The sequence below is a fragment of the Astyanax mexicanus genome, chromosome 6 (assembly GCF_023375975.1).
Source record: "Astyanax mexicanus isolate ESR-SI-001 chromosome 6, AstMex3_surface, whole genome shotgun sequence".
In the NCBI taxonomy this organism is placed as follows: domain Eukaryota; kingdom Metazoa; phylum Chordata; class Actinopteri; order Characiformes; family Acestrorhamphidae; genus Astyanax; species Astyanax mexicanus.
In genome coordinates this window covers 9302320-9320767 of record NC_064413.1, presented here as the reverse complement: position 1 = coordinate 9320767, position 18448 = coordinate 9302320, and the positions used below count along the sequence as shown (strand labels likewise).

The window sequence follows — 18448 nt, the reverse complement described above, 5'->3', positions numbered from 1 at the left end:
AACTATATCAGGTGTTTTAGCTCCGCAGATTGAATTTTACAAGCTTTTAAATAGCAGCAGCAACGGCTCAACAACCAGTAGCTTAATCAGCGTAGCAGAGTAGCAGTAATGCTAGCGAATCTGTTGTCCAAAATCCGTTCACTGTAGAGAAATAGAAAATATAAAGGCCTGTTTTCTTTTCTCTTTAGCAAAAAACTTTTTTCTACATTTCGAAAGTAAATTAATATCATTGATAAGCAGATCGTTATTTATTGTAATTTGATTTTTTAGCCGTTTAGCTCCATTCACTCTGTTCATTAAGCATCATTAAGAACTCCCCCGCGGGCTCCCTCTAGCGGTGAGCAGTAATTCTCTGCTATAACAAGGGAAGCGGGCAGTGCTCAGGCTCGGTATAAACCAGCTGTGGCTGAGGGCGGGAAATAGTTGAAGTGTGAAAGCCGGGTTGTGTGGATTTATATCAGGATTTATATCAGGATTTAACTTGTATTAATGAATTTTATAAATCTGTAAAGCGCCGCTATGAACAGGTACGTGCTGGCTGTGCTGGTGAACCTGGAGCCGGATAAACTTGGCGCCTGTGGCGGTAAGAAGCTGCGCTCCGCAGGGGAAGTATAACTAACTGAGAAGTTAGGAATCTAATTATTTGGCTAAACTGCGTGTACACTAACACACTAGAGTTAATTAATGGATATTTAAAGCTTCGGTGTTTTATTTAGTGTTTCAGTTTACTCTCGAAAGAAACAACAGAGTTATGTTTTTAATTCAGTAGTTAATGTTGTTGTATTGTAGTTAGGTTAGGTTAGCTAGTTAAAGAAAGATTGATAACCCTGCCATCGCCGGTGTTCTATCGGTTTTAGCAAACTTGTCAAACTCTGCTACCCTAGTGTATGTTTAAAGGTCTCATTCCATATTTTTTTATTAATTTTAAAATGTCTAGTTGTGGTCTCTAGACTGAATAAATGCCCTGTGAGCTGTTTATTGTGAAAAAAGTGCTCCAGTGATCCGTTATAACGCTACTTCAGTTCAGTGGAGGAGTGGAGGGAAGAAATTCTAGGATTTTAGCTCATGAATATTCATACATGCAAACATATCGCCTCTGATAGGCTAACATCACTGTGAGGAAGTAAGACAAACAACAGTTAAAAACATTTTAAAATAAAGATTTTTTTACATTAATAACAGTCTTTGCAATGTAATATATTACTTTACATTATGTGTAATGTCCTGCTCAGGGCAGTTCAGCCTATACTGACCTTGTCTCAGAGTCTCTGTAAAACGCTAAATCCACCGGAGATCCTATGTAAATCTATGTTTTATAGAGAATAAATTAAGGCTGATTTGCCATCTAAAATAACAAAAAATGTAGCACATTTATTTCTTATTAATAATATATTATTAATTATATAAATAAATAACTGTCATTATTTTACTATCTCAAAATAACAAAGTAATATCTCAAAATGACAACTTATTATCTCAGAATAATGACGTACTATCTGAAAATAATTACTGATCTTAAAATAATGACTTTCTGTCTCAGAATAATGACTTACTAGCTCAAAGTAATGACTTACCATCTGTAAATAATGGCTTACTGACAACCTGTTTGAAAAAACAGAGGCTGCAACTGGATACCCTGATATCAAGGAACGTTTAATAAATATTAATTTTTGATTGTATTATATGAATTAATGTTGATGATGGAAAACATCCTTTATTTAAAATTGTCCAACCAGCATCAGTTATTGTAGTTATTCTGACACTGAATCAACATTCACTGAAAAGTTTTGAAAAACTCTGAATCTACACACAGTGTTTTTAGGAGTAAGATGCTCCCCACTAATAATTATTATACGAATTATGTGAATGTCTCTTTCTTCACTGTAAGAACATTGTCCAAACTATACAAATAGAATACAAACAAGATATACATATTTAATACACATAAAAACATAGTACTGAAACAATTAATCAAATCTGATGTCCAGGATTAATATTGTTTCTGTGCTTTAGAGATGGAAAAATGAACGTTGATCCAACACACTCTTGCTATCTGCTATAGGTTAAATTAAGGCGGAACTAAACCCCCTAATTTAAGTTAACTCCACCCTCAGCTGAAATTTAAAAAATGCTGAATTTTTTTTTTAAAAATTAAAAAAAAAAAAAAAAAAAAAAAAGTAGTATTTTAGGAGGGGCACTTGGTGATGTATGGGTTTAGAGGCAGGGCAGGAGGAGGGGGGCGGTATTATTGATTGACTGATCTGCATATTAGGTTTCCTTGTACTAAAGTACATCATTCACGTCTATTGCACAGTTGAACCTGAGCGCTACAGATGTGGAAATTACAATAAAGTGTTTTTTTTTTAAAGGTTAAGAAATGTTTTATAAAATTTAAGCAGAATTGGTTTTTCATTACTTCAGAGCAACACATTTCCTCTATTAATGAAAAAAAATATGTCTAAGGGTTTTAGTGCCTCTTTAAACTAAATCGCAATTCTTTAACTTTGTTTACTATTTAAACAAAAATTTATCAATGTAACAAATACATTATTTTAGGGTTTGAGACATCCAGAAGGATTTATGACAAGCTTGTGGAGATTTCCAGCTCTAGCTCTTCATCAGAGCTCCCTCCTTTCCCAGGTAAATCCCATAATCTGATCTGAAATATTTACAGTTTAAAGCTCAATGATAATACAGTGCTGTGTGAGTGATGTTGTGTTTAACAGTGTGTTCCTGTGTTTTTATCCAAAGCCTGCTCTCTCAGTGGAAGTCCAGGCCTGCAGAAATGCTACTTCGCCGTCCAGATGACTTACGGATTAGCTCAGGTATTCTTAATAACGATGATCTTCTGACCAACATCCACAATACTTCCAAAAGTATTCACTCATCCATCCAAATCATCTATCTCAGGTTCCAATCACTTCCATGACCACAGGTGTATAAAAGCAGCACCTAGACATGCAGTCTGCTTCTACAAACATTAGTGAATGAATGGGCCTCTCTCAGGAGCTCAGTGAAATGATGCAGCACCTGTACAACAAGTCCAGTTGTGAAATATCCTCACTACTAAATATTCCACAGCCAACTGTCAGTGATATTATAACACAGTGGAAGAGACTGGGAATGACGGCAACTTAACCACAAAGTGTTAGACCACGTAAAAGGTCAACTTTCTATAGACCTCCAAATTTCATGTTGCTTCAGATTATCTTAAGAACAGTAGAGTGTAGAGAGATTTTGGACAGTTCCATGCTCTCAACTTTGTGGGAAGAGTTTGGGGACGTCCCCTTCCTGTTCCATGACTGCACACCAGTGCACAGAGCAAAATAGTGTATCTATGACTTAAATGAGACATTGTCTCTCTCTCTGTCTGTGTTCGTGTTTTTGTTTCAGTTCTGCAGTGCTGAGTGGGAGGAGGTGTGTGTGGAGCGCAGTGACAGTGAGGAGACGGCGCCCTCTGCAGTGGACAGCTGTATCAGCGCTGTACAGGACCAGGAGGAGTCTGAGAGCACAACCCTCACAGAGTGTGTAACTTAATCTTACACAGATTCACTGGATACATTTAAATGCAGCCTAATAATCCATTTATAACTGGACTAATAGCTTAATCAGAAAAGAGCACGTCCATGTAAACACCTCAGTTGGAATAGAGTAGTTTGATTGAGGCCATTCCAATTCCATGCCAATTTTTATCCAATTAAACGAGGTGGATAATCCTTTAAATAATCTATTAAATAGAAGAATAGTAGTCTAGCAAACCACTTGACCTGATTAGATCACCAATGGTAATGTTTACGTACATATTGCAAGTCCTGTGTTTATGTGGCTACAATACCATCAAACTAAAAAATGATCAAATACATTGTTTAGTTTTTTTTAAAGACCAGAAAAAGACCGCCAAAGAAGCATACAGGTACAGCTCGCTAGCTAACACTAGCCAGTGAGCATTACAAGCTAGTACAGCTCTGTGGACTCAAACGCTCATTTTGCTCCATCCTACCTAGAGAAATGAGAACAGCAATTAATCAGAGGAGCTACTGCTGCTGCTGCTCCTCACTGTATGAATGTTTGTCAGAGTAAAATAGAAAAATGACAGAAAGAGAGAAAAAGAGAGGAATTACGCAATCACACTCCGTCCCCCAGACAAGCCCATCGGTCCTGGGTGCAAAATTGTTTATTCAGCTTGTGTTTAAACTCCCTATAACTCTGAAATATGAGGTGCAAAAAAGCTTCATTAGCAGTAACAATAGCCCTTTTTAAAAAATATATATTAATATTGTAGCTTGAAATAATATTAATGCACACTGAATTTAATGTATTTGTTGACTAGAGAACCAAGGGAATTGAGACTGATAAACAGCAAATTAAATACTTTAATGCCTCTAATTCAAGAATAATATATTGTACAGGTGCTGGTCAACGAATTAGAATAATTTGAAATAGTGCAATCATGAGATTCTTTGAATGCATTGTTTGTGCAGAAAGCAAATCAGGTGTTCACAGCACCTGTCCTACTCGTTAGACTAATCACAGAACTCGTTACCTGGAAAAAAATTTGCTCAGCTGAGCTTTCCAAAAGGCCCATTTAGGCCATTTAACTGTGACACTGTTGTTTTATTGAATTAGAATAATGGAGAAACCGTTTCATTGAATTAGAATAATTTTTATTATAATTACAATCATCACTTTCTCAGTATTTTTTGGCTGCCCCCTTGGCTTGTATGACTGCCTGAAGTCTCCGTGGCATCGATTTGACCAGCTTGTCGCAAGTTTCCGCACTCACAGCTTCCCAGGCAGTGGCGATGTTCTGCTTCAGTTGGTCCAGCGTAGCAGGCTTTCTGTCGCGAATTTTCGCTTGACGATGGCCCAAAGGTTTTCAATGACATTGAGGTCAGGCGAGTTGGCCGGCCATGCCAAAACTTCAAGCTGTTTTTTAGTGAACCAATTTTTGGTCGACTTTGCCGCATGAGCCGGTGCAAGATCCTGTTGAAATATGAAGTCTTCTTCGCCTAACTGTTCCTCAACAGTCGGAATCAGGAACGTTTCCAGAACATCTTGATATACGGCAGCATTGACAGTCTTCTTGAGGAAGCAGAGTTTCCCTACACCTCGAGCGGACATGCATCCCCAGACCATAACGCTCTGGGGAAACTTGACGGATCTTTTCACGCACTCGTGGTTGTAGGTTTCGCCACCACGACGCCAGACACGAGGACCTTGGTCACCGAAGGAGATGCAGAAGCGTGATTCGTCACTGAAGACCACTTTCTGCCAGTCTTCAGCAGTCCACTCGCCGTGTTCTTTCGCCCACTTCAGCTGTTTCTCCATTTGTTTCTTGTTCAGCATCGGTTTTACTGCTGGAACGCGAGACTTGAAGCCGAGTTCGCGCAGACGACGGTAAGTGGTTGATCTGGAGACGTCAGTGCCGGTCTGCTTGTTCCACAAGTCGGTGAGCTCGGAAGTGGACTTGAACCGGTTGCTGACTGCGATCTTTCTCAGCTGCTTGTTGTCGCGAGCAGAAGTTTTTCGGACGCCGGAACAGTTGGTGCGCTTGCTGCAGTTTTTCTTGAGAGCTTTGCAGACGGAAGACTGGCTGATGCTGAGCTGCTCAGCAATTTTAGTTTGGATCAAGCCTTGTTGGCGAAGGGCTTGAATTTGAGCCACTATTCCAGTTGAGAGGTCGCGCTGCTTACCCATGATTGATTTTACAACTTAGAAATTCTACTCAACCCTGACTTTATACTGCACAGTGAACACTCTTCACAGAAAACAAAAATTCGATCATTTATTCTAATTCAGTGAAACGGTTTCTCCATTATTCTAATTCAATAAAACAACAGTGTCACAGTTAAATGGCCTAAATGGGCCTTTTGGAAAGCTCAGCTGAGCAATTTTTTTTCCAGGTAACGAGTTCTGTGATTAGTCTAACGAGTAGGACAGGTGCGGTGAACACCTGATTTGCTTTCTGCACAAAAAATGCATTCAAAGAATTTCATGATTGCACTATTTCAAATTATTCTAATTCGTTGACCAGCACCTGTAAATCACTATGAAACTTTTGTCTTACTCGTGCAATAGAGCTTTTGAGAAATATATCATTGGATACTTTTAAGCATTTTAGGTCCCTTTATAGTGTTTATGGAACTATTTAAAATATTAAATGTTAAAGTTGTTGGTTTATCTCTTTTTAAGGTCTATTTTTTATATAATTCAGCTGTTTTTCTGCCAATGAAGTCTGATTTCTTTATATATTGTGTAATGTAATTGTGTTCAAAGTAAACCCTATATCAATCAAAGCTTTAATTTTAAGCCTCCTAACAGTACAGTAAGTCACATACCTAAACCCAGTCGTGCAGAAAATAAAAAATAATAAAAACTATAAATTAATAATAAAAATACCTAGGCCTGTCACAATAATTGCATTATCGACTAATCGAACAATAAATAGACACTACCTCAATAATATTGGATAATCGTAATATCGTCTATTGTGTATATATGAATGTTTGTTCACATATAAAACAGAAAACAGTATTTTAGACATTCATGCTGAAAAAAAAAACTTCAATAACTGCAACTCCATACACACGGTGTGGACTGCAGAAGGTAAAAGAGTATACATTTCTCGAACTGTGATTATTTAAAATTTTTTTGTATTTAAAAGGGTATATATGCTTTGTATTCATGTCATTTGACATTTAAATGGTCTTAAAATGACAGTAATATCGTTTATTGCAATAATTTCTGAGATGATATATCATACACAAAAAATGCTATCGTAACAAGCCTAAAAATACCATAATATACATTTTTGGTCATACCACTCAGCACTTTTGGACTTTAGAATGATAGAATGATATTTAAGAGAGGATATTGACTGGAGTGTCTTCTTTTTTCTAGACTATTTGAGGAAGCAGCTGAAGCTCTTCATCAGCTGGCGGATAAACTCCCGCCCCCAGGTAACTCCCCCTTCACACACTGAGCTCTCCCACCTGTGGAATATATGTAAATTCCTGCAGTTAAATGTCCAGATATCTGATGACTGATGTTTGTGATTGTGATTGATAGGGCACTTTCTGCTGGATGTGCTGATGTTGTGTGAGGATAAGGAGGGGTTGAAGGAGTTCTTGCCTGTGATTGGAGCTCTGAAGCACATGCAGGCCTGGCACTCCGCCCTCGTGAACATCGTGACTGAGCACAGCACTGGGTAAAATCTTGACTCACCCCCAAATCTAATGTTATAAAGAGTATGCCTGCTGAATAGGGGTGGGACAAAACAGCAATGTTGTACCCCCCTAAATTAGTTGGAAACTAAATATTTTTTTTACTATGATTTAAAACCTTTTTATATTAATGGTTTATTGTCTTTAGGATATTTCAAAAACTGTTTCAGTTCTAATATCTTTTTTTTTTATTATTATTATTATTAATTAAAAGTTGAGTGTTCTACAAAAGGAATAGGTGCATACATTTCTAGAAACATATTACATTACATTACATTACATTTCATTTGGCAGACGCTTTTGTCCAAAGCGACTTACAATAGTCAAGCACAAAAGTAATAGAAGTTAAAGGTAAAAACATTTTTAGATAGGGCTTAAAGGAAGTCGAAGGGAAATAATAGGATAGAGGAGTGAAGGAGAGGAAGAAGGAAATGAGGTTAGAAATAGTTAGTGTGTTAGAGGTGTTAGGAGAGTAAGTGCTCTTTGAAGAGCTCTGTCTTCAGGAGTTTATTAAAGATAGTGAGAGATTCTCCTGATCTGGTAGTGGAAGGTAGTTTGTTCCACCATTGGGGAACTCTGTATGAGAACAGTCTGGATTGCTTTGTGTAAATGTTTGTTTGGTAAAGCGAGGCGACGTTCATTGGAGGAGCGCTGCGGCCGGGAGGTAGCGTAAGCCTTCAGGAGTGATCAGTGCAGGTAGGAAGGAGCTGTTCTGTCATCACCTTGTAGGCGACTGTAAGAGCTTTGAATTTGATACAAGCAGCAACTGGTAGCCAATTGAGCTCAATGAGCAGCGGGGGGACATGTGCCCGTTTTGGCTGGGTGAAGACCAGACGTGCTGCTGCATTCTGGATCATCTGGAGTGTTTTTACTACACAGCAGGGCATTGCAGTAGTCGAGGCGTGAGATGACGACTGCTTGTACCAGGAGTTGGGTGGCCTGTTACATCAGAATCGGTCTAATTTTTCTGATGTTATAAAGCGCGAAGCGGCAGGATCGAGCAACTGAGGCCACATGGTGCGTGAAGGAGAGCTGGTCATCAACCAGAACACCCAGGTTCCTAGCAACCTTTGTCGGTGAGAGAGAGAGAGAGTCGATGCTTATAGAGAGGTTGTGTTGAAAAGATGGTTTCGCTGAACCAGAACCAGAAGTTCAGTCTTAGAGAGATTTAATGAGATAACTGCCATATCCGTGCAGAAATTGAGTGATCTTCAGGTGAGAATGACAGGTATAGCTAGGTGTCATCAGCAAAGCAATGGTAAGAAAAACCATGTGAGCAGATAACCTGACCAAGAGAGGCGGTGTATATTGAGAAGAGAAGGGGTCCCAGTACCGAACCCTGGGGAACCCTAGTAGATAAGGAACATATGCTGTTTTTCAGATGGCGTACTGCTGCCTCGTATCTGTCTGCTCGAGTGCGCTCTCCTGCTAAGGCTCTGGACTGTATAGATGAGCGTGAGCTTTGGAGAGGAGGACTGTGGCTGAGGGAGAGGAAGGTAAAACACGATCACCATGTCTTCTTGTTTGTTTACTGGCTGTCCAGCAGGGGTCAGTGCTGTAACACATTTGATTCTTCAGACTGTTCTAACACTGTTCTCTTAGTGCTGATGATGTTCTGATACATGCAGCTGTTAATAGTTATCTACAATACCCAGAATGATCAATACTTCCCCAGATACATCAGTGTGTTCTCTCCCTGTGTTTCTCCATGTTCTCCGGGTTTTCCTGGCTGGTGCAGTTTGTGTCTGAGCTGGTGTTTGAGGGCTTCAGTCTGAAGGTGCAAAGCAGGTCCAGCTGGAGCAGAGTGCTTAATCCAGAACGCCTCGCTGAACGCAAGCTTCACTCTGAGGTACGTTCTTTACTGGAGTTCCTTACTCTTCTGCTGGTGCTGTGGAGAGTTGGAGAGCGCCCCCTACTTCCTGTGAATGAATGTTTGTTATATCAACTTTATAGAGCTTTAGAATTTTAAGCACTCGTATTATTCGCATTGTAAGGTCCACTATCAGTAAAAGTCCATTTTCATACATAAGGTGCACCAGATTATGGGACACTTGTTGAAAGCAGGGGTGTCGGCATGTTTTTCTTTTATTCAGTAGGTCTCACAGCTGGGGGGTGGTGTAATTAACAAACTGTAATTCTTTTTTTTATTATTATTATTTCACAATTTTCCCATTTTCTCCCCAATTTACACGGCCAATTACCCAACCCACTCATTAGGACTCCCCCTATCACTAGTAATGCCCCAACACCCCAGGAGGGCAAAGACTAGCACATGCTTCCTCCAAAACATGTGAAGTCAGCCACCGCTTCTTTTCGAGCTGCTGCTCAGCTCCGATACATCAGCTCACAGACGCGCTGTGCTGCAGACATCACCCTAGGAGTGATATGGTGAGAGAGCGCCATCTACCCACCCAGAAGGATCAGGGCCAATTGTGCTCCCTCTGAGCGCTGGCATCTTGATGGCAAAGCTGCATGAACGGGGATTCAAACCTGCGATTTCCCGCTTATAGTGGCAGGGCTGGACCACTCGGCAAACCTACAAACTGTCTTAACTTAAATTCTTAAACACATTATTTTAAAATCAAACAAATGCTGGATGTTATTCTACACTGTTGAAAACTGTTTATTTGGGCAAGTAAAGATCTTATGTTTATTTACAGTAAGCATAGATTTCCAGATTGCCTCTAAGGCTGGGTGCAGCAGCATTAGCGGCTAACTGCTAGTGCTGGCGAGACGTAAATGCCACCTGACAGCACTATACAAAGGAGCACTGAGTGTTCCGGTAAGCCAGGGCACTATCAGCAACCAGTTCATCCCACGTAGCTTGTATGACAAACACGCAGACTACAGTCCGATCTGCTTGCCTTTGAACAGCGAAAGAGCTAGCGCTTAGCGAGGTCAGGGGCTAATGCTAATACTGCTCCAGTTTCAGTGCTGGAGAAGTAAACTGTAACTCCTGTATAACACTGTTCTTCAGCAGAGTGGCTTTACTGCTTCTTACAACCTGAAAATTCATATATAAGGTGCAACGGATAATAAGGTGCACTGACAATTTTTGGGAAAATGAAAGGATTTTTAGGTAAATTAAAGGATTTTAAGTGCGCCTTATAGTGTGAAAAATACAGTAGTGCGTTAGATATGTAAATACATAGCTAGTTCTATTCTTATTTTTTAGTTAGCTTCATATTTTGTATTTTAATTTATATACCTATTTTTATAAATCTATTTTAGTTTTAGATTCACTTTTTTATATATTTTATCTTATATCTTTGTTTGGTTTGATTTCAGTCATCCAGGTGTAGAATATATGTCCCACAAGTTTGAACTTGAAGTTGAATTTGAAATTAAATTCATGATTAAAATTGCACTGCTGATGTAAATGTAATGTGCATTGTTGGTTTATTTGCTGCTGTTTAAAAAAAAAATATATATATATATATATTTTTTTTATCTTTATCTTTATCTCAGGTGTTCCACTACTACCAGCCAGTGATGGAGCTGATTCAGCTGGTGAATGTAGCAGATTTCCCAATGCTCCTGCAGTCCAGCACTGAGTTTGAGCTGTATCCTTTTTCTTGCTTCTGATTGGCTTCTTTTTGAGTCAAAACACCAAATTCCCAATAGGAACATGGAAAAAAAGCAAACCACCCATTATCAGATTTCTAGATTTCTTATTTTACATGTAAAATAGAAAAATGAAACCAAAAGTATATTTATTTTATTTGCTCTTTCTGTTGCTTTTTGTTCTGCTTGTTCTTGCCACCCTTCCATAAAAGCCAGATTTTGATGAGTACAGAACTAATAGTCAACTCATATTTTCTCACCTGAGCTGTGGATTTCTGCAGCTTCTCCAGAGTGACCATTGGCCTCTTGGCTGTAGTTTAGGTGGAAGACCATGTCTTGCACTTGTGCTATACTTCAATTTTTGATGGATTATAAAATATCTAACCTGTCTGCCAAGTACCTTGGTTTTCATGATGCTTTTTGGTCACGAATGTTCTCTAGCAAACCTCAGAGGTCTTCACAGAACAGGTGGGGTTATACTGTGAATCACACACAGGTGAAATCTATTTACTAATTAGGAAACTTATGAAGACAATTGGTTCTGAAGGCACACTGGATTTTATTAAGGGGTACAGGTGTCTTAATACAAATTCACACCACCTTTATTAAATATTTATCTATAAGAAGGGTGTTTTTTTTTTTCCTCCCTATTTTTTAATTCTAGACCAATCAAATTTGGACAAATCAAATGGCCACAGCTTACCCACTTATCATTTACTGTAGGGGTGTGCCATATCATATCGTACGCGATAATATCGCCAACATTTTTGAATATTGTGAACGATATTATACCCTGAAATATTGTGCCATAACTCACACCTAATTATCACTTAAGGGTACTACTTTTTTGCTGTTTTAAGCAAAATAAATATTTACACTGTTCTCATTTCCTATTAAATATCTACTAGAGACAGATTATATCTGTCCAGTGTCATTTATTTTACTTTAATCCTGGATATATGGAGATATTTGGAGTGCATTATTATTAGTAGTATCATGACATTCAGGATCATTGACTTCTGTTACAAATCTGATAAAATTCTTGTATTTGTGCTGTATCATATCATATACAATAATAATAAAATGTATGTTTTGTTTTGTTTCAGTAGTGTATTTTAATTATTTTTTGTCATATTGCCAAGAGTACCGTTATTGCGATAATACCATGAAATATCGTGATATTATTTTAGGGCCATATCGCCCACCCCTACTTTACTGCTGGCATTTTTCCTGACTGTATTTTCAGCACAATGTCCAGCAGATCTGCCAGAGCCAGACTGTTCTATGACCAGCTACGGACTCTACGTGGAGGGGTAACATACAATCACTCATTCACTCCCCCCTTCCCCATTTCTCTCTCTCTATCTCTCTATTCTCTCTCTGTTTTTGCTGTAAAACCTGGAACATATGTAAAAAAAATCTGATGTACAAAGAAAACCGTGATTAAATATTCCACAGCCTTGCAGTGCTCTTACAGCACACTGGAAATGACCTGAAACAACAGCAACTCGCTCTGTCAGTGTAAAATAACAGAGCTGGGTCAGCGGATGCTTCAAGCAGCATCAATTCTTTTGGAAATATACTGTTTTTTCATGTTTTTGTTAAGAATGCAAATAAATTATAAATATTATTCTAAAATTATAAAAAAAATATGACAGTTTAAAAAAGGAACAGGAAATAGTATCATGTCCCATGAAGCCAATGAACACTCCACTGATCTGCGGGGTATATGTGCATCTCCTGCATCATTACCCACTGCACTGTCCACAGAGGGTGGTAGTATTAGCCTTTTATGATGTATTTTTGATACACATTACACTATGGATTGAGGAATGTTACAACCCCAATTCCAATTAGGTGGACATTGTGTAAAACAAAAATAAAAACAGAATACAATGATTTTACAAATCCTTTTCAACATAAAATACCTAAATACACTTCAAAAACAAGATATTTAATGTGCGCTGATGTAGCATACATTTACATACTGCTATCCCATGACTTTTGGCTTGTGTGTGTGTGTGTTTGTCAGATGGGGGCGCTGTTTGCTCTGTCGTGTGTAATCAGCACTGAAGCATTTCCTCCAGCCTCTCAGCTCAGCGCCAGCAGATGGAGAGACTTCATGTCCAAGCGTCCCAAAGTCTTATCCGGTACCGACCCAGACTCAACCTGAATACTTCACTTTATAACTGAGTTATTAATGCATTATAAATCCTTAATTATCTCTTATAATCACCCTCCCCTAGTTCCAGAGGTCGAGCTGAAGGGAGAGAAAGGCCACTACCTCCTCTTGGTCCAGGGGGTGGAGTCTGGGGGCTGCAAAGCACGACTGATGCACTCGGCCAATCAGATTAATGGAACTGTTGCTCTGGGAACGATCAACGGCCTCATCCGGGAAACGCTTCTGTCCTCTTCAGGTGAGTACATAGATGAGTGCAGGAGCGTCGCTGAGTGAGCAAATGGGTGGTGAAACATGACATTATTGTTTTAATATAATTTGGCTCCACCCACTGCTGCTCATTGTCATAAGAAAACTGCATATCCTGGCTGTCCAATGAAAAACAAGTATCTCCAAAACAGCAACTTTACAGGAGAGCAAAAAAAAAACCTTCAAAACTTTCAATTGAAGTCAATACAAATTATTGTAGATCATTTTAAAGTATTTTATTGGTCTGTTCATCAAGAAATTTTGGCACAGTGTAAGGAACAGTTTGTCTGTTCAAATTTTATAGTATACTAAAAATCGTGATACTTGTTTTTCATTGGACAGCGACGATATGCACTTTCTGAAGGAAATACCAGAAAAATACAAAAAAAAAAAAAAAGTTGTAATATACATTAGAGAGACAGGTAGATAGTCAGACAGAAACCACCCATCCATCTACCTGTTCATCTAAGCCAGGGGTCACTAATAGGCAGACCGTAGTCCGGGTTTGATGAAACCGATGAACTACTGAGAAGGATTTAATTCTGACAGTGTTTATTTAAAGCGGCGGAACGTTTATTGTCTTTATGGTTTACGTGCTTTACAGCGCAGTAAACTTACTGACCAATCACCTGTGCTGTAAGATCACCAAACACTTTCCTCAGCCAATCAGATCTGTGCAGATGCACGGAGTCACACAGGTGAAGCAGGCCGTGAGAAGTGGGAGAATGAAGCGAGAAAAGCTAATAGACTGTGCGCACCAGAAAAAAAAACATTAAAATACTACCTTTATAAAACATACTAACAGTAATGTAACCGAGCGGTGTTTCTTGGAGGAATTAAAGAGAAACAACCGACACAAGAGTGCAAAATATTCCACTTTACTCCACCTGATCAGAACTCCTCAGCAAGAAAAAAAAAACCCTCTCTCGCAGGCGCGCTCTCTCTTTTTTTATTATTTTTTTTTTTTTTTTTTTTTTTACATGTCTCCCAGCTCTGTGGTTGTAAAGTGTTAAGTGGATGCTCAGGAGTTGCTGTGGTATTCCAAGTGGTTGCTACATGGCTGCTAGGTGTGCACCATCATATCCCAGGTGCATGCTTATGCGGTGGTTGCTATCATATCCCAGGCTGTTGCTTAGTGGTTGCTATGTTATCTCAAGTGGTTTATAAGGCGTTAAGTGGTTGCTAGGCGGTTGCCATCATATCAGAGGTGGTTGCTAAGGTGTTTCTGGACAGTGGACCACTGAAGTCGTGTCGCCATTTTGTAGTCGGCGCCATGTTGTTTATGCCCATACTTGGGGTTCAGTGTCTAAGCGGTTCTGGTCAATGAAAAAAAGTTTATGGGATTTTCAAAAACTGGCCTCTATCACATTCTGTGGTAAATACATATGTTCGAAACCCTGTACATAGATCGCCAACGGACTCAATTCTGCGCTACACCAGCGAACTCTAGCTGGATCGGGTTTTGGAATATTATTCTCAGTAGTTATTATTATTATGCTCAGCAGTTGCTTTGGTATAAGTGGTTGTTAATGTGGTGTTAAGCAAATGCTATATTATTCTGTGTGGTTGATGGGCGTTGCTTTGTTATTCCAAGTGGTTTCTCAGTAGTTGTTTGGCAGTTGCTGTCATATTCTAGGTGGCTGCTATGGTAATGCTACGTGGCTGCTAAGGTACCCTAAGTGGTTGCCAAGGTAATCAATTCTGAGAGGCCTTACCTCGGTACTGCTGCAGGAAAACACTAAAACCCGAAGCAGATTAGAGCTGCAGCTCCGTCTCCAACTGTTCCCCGGCTCCTCCTCCGCTGTAGGTGTTCAGGCGTTGAGATAAAAGCTGAAAGAGCTCCTGCTGAAGCGAGACTATAAATAACAGCAGATACTCTGCAGGTTCAGTAATTTAACTGCTATGTTTATTCTGATGAGGCTTCAGGTGGTGGTTAATGATGATGTGCTCTGTGTGATCTCAGAAAGTGTTAACGATCACAGACTGGTTAATTACTGTTCTACATTAGCCAGGATTCTTCTGAGAACCGACTCAGCTGCAGATAAAGACTCTCGAGAATATGCTGCTCAGTGACGGTCTTTAATTCAGTGTAGGTTCCATGAGCCAGTTAGCTTAACAAGCTAACACACTGAAATAATGGTTGCTCAGCTCTGTGGAGTCAGATGCTTGTCTGGCTCTGTCCTGCCTGGAGAGAAACGAGAACAGCACTTTATCTGAGGAGCTCCTGTTGCTGTTCATTGCAATGTGAGTGTTTTAATCCGAGTAAATAGAAAACCAACAGTAAACAGCAGTTATTAACTAAGAAGACAGACGAATGGAATCAATTCACAAATCGCAAAAAAAATTCTCTTATCCCACATGTGAGCTCAGAATTGGTCCTGTATGTGGAGCCATTTATTCAGTACAAGTTAGGGGTCCTAATGAGTGGGTTGAGCAATTGGCCTTGTAAATTGAGGAGAAAATGGGGAAAAAAAAGAAAATTACTGTTTTATTCGTCAGTTTCCAGCACAAACACGTGTTCTGAGGCTCTAAGCTCTGTGCTGTCTATGTGTTTCCTTGCAGCAGTGTATACACCAGTTCGGAGCCTGATATCAACACATGGGCTTGTGAACAATGTATTGAATAATTTATTAAAATTTGCACTGGATTTCTAAACTGATTTATTCAATAATTATTCAACTTTTAAGTGACTTACTTTCCAGTTTCCTCTTTTTTCAGCAATATAGTGAATCAAAACCTTGAAAGTTAACTTTTTTTCTAACTTCTTGATGAGTTTTGCATTATTGTTTTTATTGATTTCTTCATTTAAAAAATGACACGTAATAAGCAGAGCTTTTCATTTGGAGATGAACTTTTTATCTGAAAGAAGTAGAAACTCTTATGTGTTATTGGTAAATGATAGGTGTAATTTTTTTTTTTCAGCCATCATTACAACAAGACCTGAAACCATTTAATGCTATAATTCATGGTTTCCCCTTAACAAACACAGAAGTATGAAAATGTTGTATTAATCTCTGCTCCCTGCAGGCACCTCTCTCACCAGCGCCTGGCTGCAGTCTCTACCCCGTCTTCATGGAGAGCAGCTCCTGCACAGGGAGAAGGGTGTAGACCGGGTTCAGATGCGGGTTCTTCAGGAATGGCTCCGTGAGTGGTTCCCTTGGCAACCAAGGACACTTCACCTTAGCTCATACACACTCTAACAACATCTTCAACAGCACTAGAGTGTCCAGACATATGCTGCAGTTACACACACAGACATGCATACAGTGGGGAAAAAACAGTCTATAATCTGTATGTTTGGTTTATTTTAACAGAGAGAGAGAGACACACTATCAATAAAAAATCCAGAACAAAAACCTTCAACAAAAGTTACAGATGAGTTGGAGTTTAAATAAGTGACAATATTTTGCACCCCAGCAGTCTGCTTATGTAACCACGCAGCATACAAATTAGTCCTGTTCCTTTAAGAAAGCACTCCTAATCTCATCACTCTGTGTAGAAAAGACACATAGTGGGGTTATAGTTGGGGTAAATGTTTCTAAAGAGGAAGGGTGGAGGGGCTTCATTGGTAACACACTTTACCATAATACATTGAGATCATGCGGTGCCTTCAAAATGCTGAAGAAGGCTCATGTATAGGCCCATCTGAAATTTCCAAGTGAACAGGAAGGCTTCATCGCATTGAGAGGCTGATAAACAGGGTTATATACTGTAGACTCTTAAATGAGACCCTTCTGGCCTCAGCTAGAACACACACTGAAAATGGGTTGTGGATTGATCTTCCAGCATGACAATGACCTATGACATATGGCCAAGACCACAAAGGAGTGGCTTATGAAAAAGCACATAAAGACTCTGGTGTGACTTAGCCAGTCTAAAAGACCTTAATACCATAGAAAATCTGTGGAGGGAGCTTAAACTTTGAGTTGCTAAGCGTCATCCTCTAAACCAGTGGTTCCCAACCTTTTTCTTCAGGGACCCATATTTTTACCATTGTAAGCTTTGGTGACCCAACATAACACCCCCCCCCCCCAATGTAAAAGATGTAAGTGTATAATTGGGTTGGGGTGGGGGGGTTGGGGGGTTAGAAATGACAAATAAAAACTGACATTTACTATAGATGAATAAAATAAACACGTAAAAAAGGAAAAATTGATACATAAAACATAAGGAATTTTTATCTTATGAAGAAAAAAATAATTAGATCAATAAAATAATACAACTATTTAAAATGAATAAAAAATAATTTATATAAAAAAAATAAAAAAAAAAAGAATAATATCAGTTTCAGTTTCAGTTTCAAATCAGTAAAACAGCTCACCAAAACCTCAACCTGTCCAAATATTGGACAATAATTGATTAACTTTACAGGCCCTCACTCATTTTCATTTATTTAACTAAACTGAGTTTTATATTCTTATATTCTTATATTCAGCCTCGCGCTGAATTCAGCTCCGCACTGCCGGAGAGAGCGCCCGCGTGCGCGCCAGAGAGAGAGAGAGAGAGAGACAGAGAGAGCGCAGCGCAGCGCGGCGAATTTTGCTTACCCTAGACTATATATAGTATTAAAATTAAACCCCTTAAAATCAAGAGGGCTTCGCGACCCATCATGGATCTTTGGCGACCCATAGGTTGGGTCGCGACCCATAGGTTGGGAACCACTGCTCTAAACCTTCAGGATTTGGAGATTTTCTGTAAAGAGGAGTGGCTAAAATCCTGGAGATTAACTACAAGAAACTTTTACACTTTGTGCTTACAACAATGATTTCTCCACCAAGTCACTTATTTTACTTAATCTAATACTAAATTTATAACCTTTATTTAATGTTTTCTGCTGGATTGTTGATATCGTGTCTCTGTCTCTGTGAAGATAAATCCTACCTTAAAATATCCTTTTTATGTCTTTTGTAAGGGGATAAACTGACATTAATAAATAGTTGCACCCAGAATGAATTAGTGCTCCTGCTGTTGTGTTGGGAGCATTCTTTGTAAGTGAAGTAAAAGCTTTGGGGAAGAGTTAGAAAGCAATTTCAGCAGTTGGAAGAGTTCCAAACATTTCATAAATGAGGTTCTGCAACCTATGGCCCTTTTATGAACGCACACTCTAGTTTTGTCACAACTGATTTTTAGTCTTCCCTACTGCAAAATCTGCAGGAACTGTGTGAGAATATTGTTGCTGCATGGATCTAAAGAAGAAGAAAGAAAGAAAGAAAGAAAAAAAGAGAGAAAAAAG

The 18448-nt window shown here is 39.0% G+C and overlaps 1 protein-coding gene across 3 annotated transcripts in view; it reads left to right on the top strand.

Annotated features, from left to right (window-relative positions):
• Nucleotides 1–392: 392 nt before the first annotated feature.
• The window catches only part of LOC103031432 (MDM2 binding protein), a 39553-nt gene continuing 21497 nt past the window's right edge, over nt 393–18448 (top strand). For 2 of the 3 annotated variants that reach the window (XM_049480220.1, XM_049480218.1), the window contains exons 1-13: nt 394–583; nt 2557–2640; nt 2752–2825; nt 3394–3524; nt 6901–6959; nt 7069–7207; nt 8605–8719; nt 8962–9072; nt 10692–10786; nt 12034–12100; nt 12820–12937; nt 13034–13204; nt 16243–16359. In XM_049480220.1, coding sequence (XP_049336177.1) covers nt 520–583; nt 2557–2640; nt 2752–2825; nt 3394–3524; nt 6901–6959; nt 7069–7207; nt 8605–8719; nt 8962–9072; nt 10692–10786; nt 12034–12100; nt 12820–12937; nt 13034–13204; nt 16243–16359 — 1345 coding nt within the window. In that variant the 5' untranslated portion in view covers nt 394–519. Of the gene's footprint in view, nt 584–2556; nt 2641–2751; nt 2826–3393; nt 3525–6900; nt 6960–7068; nt 7208–8604; nt 8720–8961; nt 9073–10691; nt 10787–12033; nt 12101–12819; nt 12938–13033; nt 13205–16242; nt 16360–18448 lie in introns of all 3 variants that reach the window. The other variant, XM_049480219.1, reaches the window with a different exon arrangement.